General features: G+C 41.3%; 1 protein-coding gene across 1 annotated transcript in view; it reads right to left on the bottom strand.

The window, feature by feature from the left end:
* Positions 1 to 430: 430 nt before the first annotated feature.
* asb12b (ankyrin repeat and SOCS box-containing 12b) overlaps positions 431 to 14,175 on the bottom strand; it is a 21,038-nt gene continuing 7,293 nt past the window's right edge. Inside the window, exons 2-3 of the mRNA XM_060885991.1 lie at positions 5,230 to 6,049; positions 431 to 5,148 (exon numbers count right to left, since the gene is read on the bottom strand). Coding sequence (XP_060741974.1) covers positions 5,015 to 5,148; positions 5,230 to 6,037 — 942 coding nt within the window. The 5' untranslated portion in view covers positions 6,038 to 6,049 and the 3' untranslated portion in view covers positions 431 to 5,014. The remainder of the gene's footprint in view (positions 5,149 to 5,229; positions 6,050 to 14,175) is intronic.

Below are 14,175 nucleotides of genomic sequence, written 5' to 3' on the forward strand. Positions count from 1 at the left end.
AAATCCATGCCTCAGAAAATTCAAGCTGTTATAAAAGCCAGAGGTGGTGCAACAAAGTACTAGTAGTGTTTTTATTTGGTGATTCCATATAATTTTCCTCAGATTTGTGTGATTCCATATTTTTTTCCTCTGTTTGATCTGTAAAAACAGTTGCAATTGACTTATCTTTCTTTGTTTTTTTTTTTAAGTGTTTTATACAGCCAGAAGTTTGGATTGTTGAGTGAAAATTGTTTTGTGGCATATATGTACTTGTTTTTTTTCTACACAATTAAACATTTGAATGAACATCTTCTGAGAGGGGTGATTCCATACTTTTTGCCAGGGGTTGTAGATTAAAGACAATTGTTGCCAAGCTGAGTTCAGAACTGAATTGTACAGAGTTATTTTTTTTAAACTACTAAGAATAGAATACTTTGCACTCCCTTTAGTCTTTATTTTGTATCATTTCCTATCTTAGGGTGGGCATATTTTACATAAATGAAGCACAGGGAAGTATAAAAGAGCACTGCTGTTGTGTTTATTCAGAACACACATAGTACATAATCAATTTAATAAAGAAATAAACATCTTTCTCTGATCAATCTCATTATAGTAGACACTATGTTTCATCTAGATACAGCCAAAAACAGAGAATAAAGCTGCAACTAATTAATATCATATCATTACTTCTCATTATGGATAAATATAGGATTTTAAACTTTGTAATTTTTATTTATAAGCTGCTGACAGTGTCCACTCTTAAAAGCTCTATTCAAATTGAATTGAATTAAATTTAAGCATATGCATTAATAAAAGTTTGAGTCTTGAACATTAAATGTTTTCAAAAGTAAAAATATTTATACATTGGTTAAAAATGCAGATGCTTGTGGACAACAGCATTCCAGAACAGCATTCAAAATTTGTCTTTAAAGACATACTATTTTTGGCTAGTAAAGGTCAATCTGGGGTAACTTAATGTGGGATAATCACTAGGAAATTGTCAACAAGATAAAGTACCTTAGGTTCATGGGCAATAACGATTTACCCCTTAAATCATCCAAGTTGGAGGTTGATGCCCACACTTTTTTACCACTGCTCTGTTAAAGCAACACCGAACATATTGATTGGTTCATCACAGATTCTGCACCATTAGGATGTCTAGCTTCTCTAGTAGGGCAAAAGAAAACTGAAGTTTGGAATGGCAACTACTAGATGGTGTTGTTGGCATTGGACCCATGGTTTTACTCATTTAAAGAAAAATTATAAACTTTTTCAAGCAGCTAAAGAGGTGGGCTAAATGACTCCAACATATTGTAAATATATCCTAAACATGTGTGTGCAGCAGATTGAATTAGAATAAAATGTAATGTTTAACTAGATCAGGTAAAAAGAACATACTGTACACTTGAACACATTAATTTTTGCCAAGTGAAGTCATGTCCCTATGTGAATTTTGGAAATGAAAAGCCAAGGGAAGGGAGTACAAATCAACATGCAACATACACACTCATTTTGGGAAACATCTCTACTACAGTAAACAACAAAAACATTTTACATTCATAATATATTATTTAAAAAATAGGTAGTTATGCAATTATACTCTGTAACCTATCTGTCAGTATTATTCCATCACTATACCATACCATTTCACCAACACCAACACCGTAATAATTTTAATATGAGTTTTAAATGTGTTTCATTGTTCAAATCAATGAGACAGTTTGTATTTAATAGTTTGATTATAATACTGTGGGAGGAAAATTATTTAACTTTCTATTGTACATTCTATTGATTTAAAAACAATTTAATTCTTTTTTTTTTAATCTTAATATTTTAAGTGTATACCATATTCTGTACCAGGATGTTCTAACCTGATATATTCCCAGTATGTTCCTTTTCGAGGGAACTCGATCCTTCATCAAGGCTGTCGCCATGGAAACGTAAATACTCACACCACCACACACTGGTCCTAGAGGCCGTGAGAAAGCAATAGCAGACTGAGAACAGAACACCAATAACCCTGAAGGACCTGGGAAACTGGGGTGGAGTCAAGCCATGAGCTCAATCAGTGGACTCACACTGTACTGTAAATGCTGGACACCAGGCAAAGCAAAAGCAGTCTCCCCTGTTGTGCTGACTCATGGGACAGAGGACAGCACGTCTGCAAGATGACAGGACAACCGGACATCCTGAGCATCTTGGAGACAGCCCTATGGTAAAGGATAGCCTTAGACAAACTAGGGGCAAATTCTAGGCAGGTGAATGACAGGGCCTGCAGATCCCCCACTCTTTTGAGGGAGGCCAAGGCTAAGAGCAGAGCCAACTTTGGGGTAATAAACTTCTCAGAAGCTGACTCGATGGCTTCCAGCAGCCCATCCAGGACCACCAAGAGGTCCCATTAAGGAAGGTGTGGTCTTCTATAAGATGGTCACAGCATCCTGGCACCATGCAAAAAATAAGAAACCAGGGGGTGCCTACCCAAGAAGGCAGGAGGGTCCGAAGTCTGGTTTGTGGTTCACAGCAATGGCGGCCATGTACACCATTAAAGTAGATGGTGACAGGCCACAAAAGGAGGTGGACTAGAAGAAGGTGGACTTGATTGTGGCACACTCTGGCTAGGAAGTATGTATCCCGATTTGCATGCCCTGGGATGAAAATCACTCTTAGTGAAAGAAACCTGGTCTCTGCCCAGAGCAGAATCTGCTGCACCAACCTAAACAGAAGGCATGAATGCAGACTGCTCTGATGCTTAAGAAAGGAAACCACTGTAGTACTGTCTGTATGCACTAGCACATGGTAGCCCCTGATGTGTGGAAGAAATTGTTTCAATGCTAGAAATATGTCCCTTATGTCCAGGAAATTTATGTGCCATGAGAGATAAGGGCCCTCTCAGCGACCCTGGGTGGGCAGCCATCCAGGACCACTCCCTAGCTCGAAATTGAGTTTCTATTGAAAGAGTCTTGCAACAATAACACACCCCTAGAATGAGCCATGAACAGTTTTTTTTCCACATAAGAAGGGTATGAAGCCCACAGAGCATAACTGTGTACTGTACCCTGAACTATAAACCTGATGGGATGCTTGAGGGCATGAAAGACTATACCCTTAAACCAGAGCTGGAATCTCCCTGCAATGTGAAGCAGACCCTAAGGGATAACATTAGCTGCTGACCCTATGAGGTTGAGCACTCTCTGCATCTCAGCGACAGAGAGGCTTTTGCGAAAAAAAATAGATTTTGCTGGTGACCAGATGGAAGCCGCCTAAGAACAATATTGGTAGTTTCACCCCGGAAAGGGATCCTAAGGAAAAAAATGCCAAATGCCAGAGTCCTGACCTGGGAAGGGAACATGTCCCATGGTGAGAAGAAGAGAGAGAAGGTCCTCTTGCAGGAATGTAGCCTGGTGTTCACCAAAGATCATGGGCACCACACCCTGAAACAGAGGAGGACGGGGTCTAACTGGATCCTGTACTCCTCTACGATATCTAGGACCCACTGAGACACACCTGGCAAAAGTTCCCATGCTGCCAGATTGGACACTAAAATGCCAGAGGCAGTGGGCAGGAAATAGGGGAAGTCTGCTTTTAGGAACATCAGGACTCCTTATCATGCCTGGCAGAGATGACAGACCTAAGGTCCTCTCTCCCCTAAAGTGTCTGGGCTAGGGCATGCTGTCTGGCCTCCCTAGTCTTTGATGAGGGGCTCTGGCCACAACACTCACCCTTTTCTATGCCCCTTCTTTTCTCTGCTGTGTGAGCTAGGAGGAGGCCGTGTGCCTCAAAAATGGCAGCTGCCTGCATTGGAGGTGGCATGCAGCCTGAAGACAGAAAATGGATATTTAGTTTAAAATGGGCAACAGAAGTGGCAATTCAGGCCAATTCAAATTTAACCTAGGTCAGGAGAAATCACTCATGAGTTCCCAAATCTGTAAAAGAGATCTGAGTCAGGGGAGTGTGCAAGGTTTTTTGTTCCACTTCTGCCCACTTAACCTGTGAACCTCATCATCGAAGCCATCGCACCGCCTCAGCAGATACTGTATGGGACTTCAACCACAAGGCGCAGACACTTAGCTAGAACATACAGCCAAGCGTGATCGGCGCTTAAGCAATGCTGGCTCCCTTGAGAGACGACCATGCATAGTCCTCAACCAAATGAACAACGAAAACAGAGTATATGTTGTCCTGCGTAATATTGCAGGCACATGAATGCACACACCTCCTAAATTGCTTGCTCACCATAATGTCTCTTTTTCTAGCACTTTTTAAATATTCTTTTTTTCGCTAGACAGACAGGTAAAAAATTGACACATACATACACATAGTACTTTCGAAAGACAAAAAAGCTGGAGTAATGTGACATAGAAGGCCTTATATGGACTCGCTGGCACGTATTCCATTCATCATGTGTCCTTTCCGAACTATTAAATTGGCATGTGTGTACACAGAGCTACAGACACAACTTCCTCAAGAAGCATACAAATAGCATCAGCCTTGATGCAGCATCGAGTTCCCTTGAAAGGGAAACACCATGGGGTGTCTGGATGCGCAGTTCTGATACTCTCTCTAATAACTATTTATAATAATTTATTTAAATTAATATTTAAATAATTATTGCACCATTTTACCTCTGTGTATGATTCAAAGCAGGCAGAATTCTAGATCTAATAGCCAGTATATAAAATAACTATACACATATTTACACAAATAGGTGCATTTTCTTTAAATACATAGTATATGTATTGCGCATGCACTCTACAATTATAACTTTGATTATCAGTGAATTACACTACAATACATGTCATGCCCAAAGTTTGTAGCAGGGGTGTCCACTCTTATCAGGAAAGGGCCAGTGTGGGTACAGGATTTCATCTAATAAAGCCTGTTGAATCAGTTAATCTTGGCTTTCAGTTGTCCTATGCGTCTTCTGCTTCATTGAAATTAAAACCTGCCCCTACACTGGCCCTTATGGGAGAACACTGAAAACCCCTGGTTTATAGTATTTAAGGTAACATAAAAGAGAGATGGCATAGAGCAGTGGTCATGTAGTATATTTCAAATAATTTTTCAGCATTTGTGGAAGATCCAGCAAATCAATCATGTCCAGTTTTTGTGCAGTAGAAAGGTACTTCCGTATTGCAAGCCGAATCTGAGACATCAGTGTTTTGGGGAAAACTGCAAATAGAAAGATAATCTATAATATATGAAAAAAAAACATAAGTGCACATGTAAAATATTTTATTAAATTGTACTAACCTCTTTCTCTAAGTACCAGCATGATACCCTCATCCTGCTCTCTAATTTTGTCTGTAATCACCATTGGGATGTACACATCGGCTCCGAAGTCTATTAGGAGCTTAATGTATTCCGATTGGCATCTATATTTGAGACATGTGTCCAGCACTGTGTTTGATTGTTTGATCCTTGCCAGTATTTTCTTGTCCTTGCAGTTGTAGTCTGGATCAGCACCATATAGCAACAGCAGTTTGAAACACTCCAGGTGTCCATAAATGGCCGCAATGTAGAGAGGTCCTCGGCATGTTGTGGCATTGGATGCCCAAACTGGTATTTTGGCCTGGACATCTGTCTCAGCACCATAATAAAGCAGCTCCTTCAGAATGTCCACATCTCCCTCTCTGGCTGCAGTTAGCACCGGGGAACAGTTGTTATATTGACTTCCATTAGGATCAGCTCCGGCTTTTAGCAAAGCAGAGACACAACCAAGGTGTTTGCCACTGACAGCTGTGAAAAGTGGAGTTTGGGCTTTTACATCTAGGGTGTCCACCTCAGCACCATAGGCTAAAAGGAGCTCTAGACAGCGGAGGTGACCATGAGCAGCTGCAGTTTTTAGTGGTGTACTTGGTATTCCCCAGCCACTTCTGCTGTTGATACATTTCCTGTACTGTTCTTGAGATAGCAAATCAGCCAGATGTTTGTCATCATCTTCAGCAACGGCCTTATTTAACTGCTGACAGTTATCTTCTTCATCCTCTTTAGGCCGGAGTAGAGAGAAAATCTTGGTAATATCCATTAAGCTCATTTTGGAAAAAATGTCCAGCATCATGCCACCACCAACCTGTCAAAATTTTAAATTTTAGCAGCACTTTGGAGAAAAAAAGGTTATCCAATGTTTTTACACTAATTTTCTTACATTTTATAATAACACAATTAGAAATGAAATATTAAAATACCAAATGCTTGTGTCCTTTCACTATACTGTAAACAGTATATGACATATAAACAATTTCCATTTTAAATAGAAACTGAAACCTGAACCTAAATATTCTATGAATGGCAGGTGTATGTGTGTAGCACCCCAAAAAGCTATGTCAAAAATCCAAATTCTGTCTATAATTGCAAAATATTTTTTATAGTAACATTCTCTTTATTGTATTATTGTAATATAATGCAATACATCTTTAACATAGCACAATTAAAATAACTGCACCTAAGTATTTCTGTCATTTTCATGAATTTAGCTAATATTACTGATACTGACATAGATAAATAACAGCTATAAAAATAATTGGATTACTATCACACAAGAAAACTGCTTTATATAATCATTAAGGGTGCATGACCCCTAATGAATGCTGTGAAATTTAGGGAAGTGCTGAGTAGTTTTTTGAGGCTTTGGTAGGTGGACTTCTCTTTGGTGGGGGGTCTAGAGGCATACATCCCCTTAATAAAGTTCTGTACATTTTAAAGTTAAAGGCATCAATTTTGTACACTTCAAAATCAAAATTAATTATGGGGCTAACTCTAAATCTCTTAGTAGTATTTAAATACTAATAGGGTAATAAGGACCTATCCCTGGCACACATAGTGTAATAAGTACGTAAACACATAGATTGTATAGATATGAGTGTTAATGACCTAGCAAAAAGCACCCACAAACCATAGTCAAAATCATAGACTTTAAAGTTGTTAACATATTGTCTAGACAAAACATTTACAAGAGCATACAGTTAAGCCATCGTTAAGAAAAATTAAGCAAAATACTGTGTTGAATTCAATTATTTATTATTAGGGGTCAAGCCCCGAAGGGGCATAGACACCTATTGTTATTGTTAGTTTTATTATTATTATTAGGGGTCAAGCCCCGAAGGGGCGTAGACACCTATTGTTATCGTTAGTTTTCTTATTATTATTAGGGGTCAAGCCCCAAAGGGGCGTAGACACCTATTGTTATCGTTAGTTTTCTTCTTCTTATTATTATTATTAGGGTTCAAGCGCGAAGCGCTGGAAACCTATTGTTTTTGTTAGGATTTTTATTAGGGTTCAAGCGCGAAGCGCTGGAAACCTATTGTTTTTGTTAGGATTTTTATTAGGGTTCAAGCGCGAAGCGCTGGAACACTATTGTATTTGCTCAGATTTTTTTATTATTATTATTATTATTATTAGGGTTCAAGCGCGAAGCGCTGGAAACCTATTGTTTTTGTTAGGATGTTTATTAGGGTTCAAGCGCGAAGCGCTGGAAACCTATTGTTTTTGTTAGGATTTTTATTATTATTATTATTATTATTATTATTATTAGGGTTCAAGCGCAAAGCGCTGGAAACCTATTGTTTTTGTTAGGATTTTTATTATTATTAGGGTTCAAGCGCGAAGCGCTGGAAACCTATTGTTTTTGTTAGGATTATTATTATTATTATTATTATAAGGGTTCAAGCGCGAAGCGCTGGAAACCTATTGTTTTTGTTAGGATTTTTATTATTATTATTATTATTATTATTATTATTATTATTAGGGTTCAAGCACGAAGCGCTGGAAACCTATTGTTTTTGTTAGGACTTTTATTATTATTATTATTATTATTATTATTATTATTATTATTCCGCCCTAGAAACGGTCGTGCAGCCCAAACCGTAAGGCCTAGAGAGCTCAAACTTGGTCAGATGGTAGTACTGGTCACAGTTACTCAGGGCCAAAATCTCAGCGGAATCAGACAATCTGGGGCACTTCAGCGCCCCAAAACGCGTTTGTGCCCATAGGTCCAAAAACCCAATTTTGTGCTGACTCGTAAGGTAAAGTCTCAGAATCAGAATCAGAATGGTCTTTATTGCCAAGTATGTTTTCATACTTCGTTTTGCTTCGCACGAGGATTGTAGACTCACCGATATGACTTTGTTTATTTGTCACTTTGTGTATGTGAAAATCCTTTAAGGCCTTAAACTCCCTAAAGGCCTTAAACGCTTGAACCCGGGAAATGCTGCGTGCAGCTTTAATTATTATTATTATTATTATTATTCTGCCCTAGAAACGGTCGTGCAGCCCAAACCGTAAGGCCTAGAGAGCTCAAACTTGGTCAGATGGTAGTACTGGTCACAGTTACTCAGGGCCAAAATCTCAGCGGAATTGGACAATTTGGGGCGCTTCAGCTCAATTTTGTGCTGACTTGTAAGGCAAAGATTCTGATTCTGGTTCTGACTCGGAGTGGGTGGGGCCTAACCCGGAAGTAGACGGGGCTTGTCTTGAAATGGGCGGGGCTTTAACCGGTAATAATTAATTTGTAATATTTATAACACTAGCTTACTACCTTTATGTTTTTATGAAATACAGCAAAAACGTGTCAGACACACAGTGTCTGGTTTCTGGTTAGAGACAGTTGAAGGTTTAAAAAAGAAAAAAATCTCTGACAGGCAGAGACGCAATGCGAGTCGCATTCTACCAAGCAAGCACCACGTCTGAACGAACCCACGTTTACCAGAACTCTACTGGTTAGTAAGTACGTATTATTAACGTTACAACCCGAAGTAAAAAGCTGAAGAAACCCTAAACGTTAACGGAAAAGACCCGCAAACCCGAGTGACTGAGGGAGAGACAGAGAGCTGTTCTGTGTGTGACTGTGAGTGAGCAGAGCGAGACACAGCAACACAATACATCTGTATGTGTGTAGGGGAGGGGCGCTGTGACTAGCCTATCACTGTAGGGGAGGGGCGGTGTGACTAGCCTATCACAGAACGCTGACACAATCAGCTAGCCAATGATGATTTTCATACAATCCGAGCACAGATATTGACTCGTATTACTCGTATAATACTCGTACTCGGCAGAAGTGCTTTATCCGTACCGGATACTCGTTTCAGCCGAGTATCCGGCTCATATCTAATGGATATGACTTTGTTTATTTTAGGGAAAACTGGACGGGTGAGTACTTCACATGACATATGTTGTGGCACCCTCTGTAGCATGACATATGTAGCATGACATGACATATATTGTCATGTCAATCCAAAGGCCTTAAACGCTTGAACCCGGGAAATGCTGCTTGCAGCTTTAATTATTATTATTATTGTTATTATTATTATTATTATTCCGCCATAGAAACGATCATGCAGCCCAAACCGTAAGGCCTAGAGAGCTCAAACTTGTTCAGATGGTAGTACTGGTCACAGTTACTCAGGGCCAAAATCTCAGCGGAATCGGACAATTTGGGGCGCTTCAGCGACCCAAAACGTGTTTGTCCCCATAACCCCTAAAATCCCTATGTCCAAATCTCAAGTGCTTTATATCATTGGAATCCTTGGCTCATGACTTAAAAAACGTATATCTCCAATTTCATTTCCGCCATTAAATTTTTTCGCTATAGCGCATTTTATCCGAAACCTACTTTTGCTAACTAGTCCTAGGTTTTTCGCCTGATCAAGACCAATCCAGTGCAGTAATATTCTCTGGAGTCTCAATGACAATTTTCGAAATAAAAGTCGAAATTTTGATTCAGGGTCCTTAAGGGGCCCCAAAACGTTTGGACTGTGAGGAGCCAGTTTTAATAAAATGTCAATAACTCAAGAATTAAATGAGCTATCAACACCAAACTTGGGAAACATGTGAAAGAGGTCAAACTGAGGTCACAGTTCAAAAACCGCGGCGATTGGCCACTTGGTGGTGCTATAACGGAAAAATCACTAAAAACAGCCATTTTTAAAAAAAAGCCCTCTAGAGCCACCAACAGTCCAAAAACCCAATTTTGTTCTGACTCGTAAGGCAAAGATTCTGATTCTGAGAAAGATTCTGATTCTCGGGGGTATTCTGATGACGTCACGTGTAGCCCCGCCCCCAAAATTAGCGAAATCCAAAAGTTAGCACAACATGGACATATTACATATCAAAACACTCAGCACGATGATGGGAACTGACCTCACGTGTAGCCCCGCCCCCAAAATGAGCGAAATCAAAACAGTTAGCACAACATGGACATGTGACATATCAAAACACTCAGCACGATGAGGGGAATTTGCCACGTGCAAGCACATTCACATTTTCTTCAAGAAATGACTTGCGGGTCACTCGTTCTGCATCTGGGTGCTTGTGTTTCTTCACTTTATGGATATGACTTTGTTTATTTTAGGGAAAACTGGACAGGTGAGTACTTCACATGGCGTATATTGTGGCACCCTCTGTAGCATGACATATGTAGCATGACATGACATATATTGTGGCACCCTCTGTAACTTGAGAGTCACTTTGTGTATGTGAAAATCCTTTAAGGCCTTAAACTCCCTAAAGGCCTTAAACGCTTGAACCCGGGAAATGCTGCTTGCAGCTTTAATTATTATTATTATTCTTCCGTCTTCCGCCATTGAAGTCAATGGCAGCCCATAGAACCGTACGTAGGAAAGTTATGAAATTTGGCACACATGTAGAGGCCAGTCTTAGAAGTTACTGTACCAACTTTGGTGTGTCTAGCTCAAACCGTCTAGCACCACCAACAGTCCAAACACCCAATTTTGTGCTGAATCGTAAGGCCTGGAGGCAAAATTCTCGCAACATTAGAATCAGAATCGGAATCAGAAAGGTCTTTATTGCCAAGTATGTTTAGGCAAAATTCTTGCAAAATCAGAATCAGAATCAGAATCAGAAAGGTCTTTATGAGGGACACACACACACTTACACACACATTTACACACACATTTACACACACACTTACTCACACTCACACACTTACTCACACTCGCACACTCACATACACACACACACACTCACACACCCACTCACACACCCACTCACACACACAGACACACATTTACACACACACTCACACAGACACTCACATACACAGTCACACACACTCACACACACAGACACACACAGACATGCACACACACACACAGAGACACATACACACACACACACACACACAGACACACACTACACACTCACACAGACACACACTCACACAGACACACACTCACACAGACGAGGAACACACACACTTACACACACATTTACACACACACTCGCACACTCACATACTCACACACACTCACATACACACGCATTTACACACACACACACTCTCTCTCACACACACACACACACACTCTCTCTCACACACACACACACTCACACTCACACTCACACACACACACACACTCACACTCACACTCACACACACACACAGACACTCACACACACACAGACACACACAGACACACACACACACACACACACACACACACAGACAAACACACACAGACACTCACACACAGACACTCACACACAGACACTCACACACAGACACTCACACACACACACACAGACACTCACACTCACACAGACGAGGAACACACACACTCACACAGACGAGGAACACACACACTTACACACAGACGAGGAACACACACACTTACACACAAATTTACACACACACTCGCACACTCACATACTCACACACACACGCATTTACACACACACACACTCTCTCTCACACACTCTCACACACAGACACACACTCACACACACTCACACACACAGATGCACAGAGACACATACACACAAACAGACAAACACACACACAGATGCACAGAGACACATACACACACACACACTCACACACGCACACACACGGGATCAAGCCGATCAGATGCGCTCAGAACATGTCGCTGATGAAACATACCAAGTTTCCACACTCGCACACTCACATACTCACTCGCACACTCACATACTCACACACATACTCACATACACACACATTTACACAGACACACAGAGACACACACACATACACACTCACACAGACACACTCACACACACACTTTATTGCCAAGTATGTTTTCACATACGAGGAACACACACACTTACACACACATTCACACACACACACACACACAAACACTCATTCACACTTACTCACACTCGCACACTCACATACTCACTCGCACACTCACATACACACTCACACTCACATACACACACTCACAGTTACACACTCACTCACACTCGCACACACTCACACTTACACACACTCACACTCGCACACTTGCTCACACTCGCACACTCATTCACATACTCACAAACACCTTCACTGACTCACACACTCACACTCACAGACACTCACACACACTCACACACACATACACACACTTACACAAACACTTACACACACAAACACACACTCACACTTACACACACACACACTCACACTTACACTTACACACACACTCACACACTTACAGACACACTCACACACTTACAGACACACTCACACACTCACACTTACACACAACCTACACACAACTTACACACACTTACACACACACATTTTGAATTTTCACGTCAAGTTCAGTATTTTACCAATACAATGCCATATAGCTACGAAACTTGGTATGGTTCATCAGCGACATGTTCTGAGTGCATCTGATCGGCTTGACCCCGAGATCGCTGCTTGCAGCTATATTTATTATTCCTCCTCTTCCGCCATTGAAGTCTATGGCAGCCCATAGAACCGTACGTAGGAAAGTTATGAAATTTGGCACACATTTAGAGGCCAGTCTTAGAAGTTACTGTAGCAACTTTGGTGTGTCTAGCTCAAACCGTCTAGCGCCACCAACAGTCCAAAAACACAATTTTGTGCTGAATCGTAAGGCCTAGAGGCAAAATTCTTGCAATATCAGAATCAGAATCAGAAAGGTCTTTATTTCCAAGTATGTTTAGGCAAAATTCTTGCAAAATCAGAATCAGAATCAGAAAGGTCTTTATGAGGAACACACACACACTTACACACACATTTACACACACACTTACTCACACTCGCACACTCACATACTCACACACACACTCACACACAGACACACACACAGACACACAGACACACACATACTCACACACACACACTCACACACACAGACACACACACACACACACACACTCACACACACACCCACACACACAGACACACCCACACACAGACACACCCACACACAGACACACCCACACACAGACACACCCACACACAGACACACCCACACACAGACACACCCACACACACACCCACACACACACACACAGACACACAGACACACACACACAGACACTCACACTCACACAGACACTCACACTCACACAGACACTCACACTCACACAGACACACACTCACACAGACGAGGAACACACACACTTACACACACATTTACACACACACTCGCACACTCACATACTCACACACACTCACATACACACGCATTTACACACACACACACACTCTCTCTCACACACACACACACACACACTCACACTCACACACACACACACACTCACACACACACACACACACAGACACTCACACACACAGACACTCACACACACACAGACACTCACACACACACAGACACTCACACACACACAGACACACACACACACACACACAGACACACACACACACACACACAGACACACACACACAGACACACACACACAGACACTCACACACAGACACTCACACAGACACTCACACTCACACAGACGAGGAACACACACACTCACACAGACGAGGAACACACACACTTACACACAAATTTACACACACACTCGCACACTCACATACTCACACACACACGCATTTACACACACACACTCTCTCTCACACACACTCTCACACACAGACACACACTCACACACACTCACACACACAGATGCACAGAGACACATACACACAAACACACAAACACACACACAGATGCACAGAGACACATACACACACACACACTCACACACGCACACACACGGGGTCAAGCCGATCAGATGCGCTCAGAACATGTCGCTGATGAAACATACCAAGTTTCCACACTCGCACACTCACATACTCACTCGCACACTCACATACTCACACACATACTCACATACACACACATTTACACACACACACAGACACACAGAGACACACACACATACACACTCACACAGACACACTCACACACACAC

Source organism: Tachysurus vachellii, chromosome 13 (genome assembly GCF_030014155.1).
Source record: "Tachysurus vachellii isolate PV-2020 chromosome 13, HZAU_Pvac_v1, whole genome shotgun sequence".
NCBI lineage: Eukaryota > Metazoa > Chordata > Actinopteri > Siluriformes > Bagridae > Tachysurus > Tachysurus vachellii.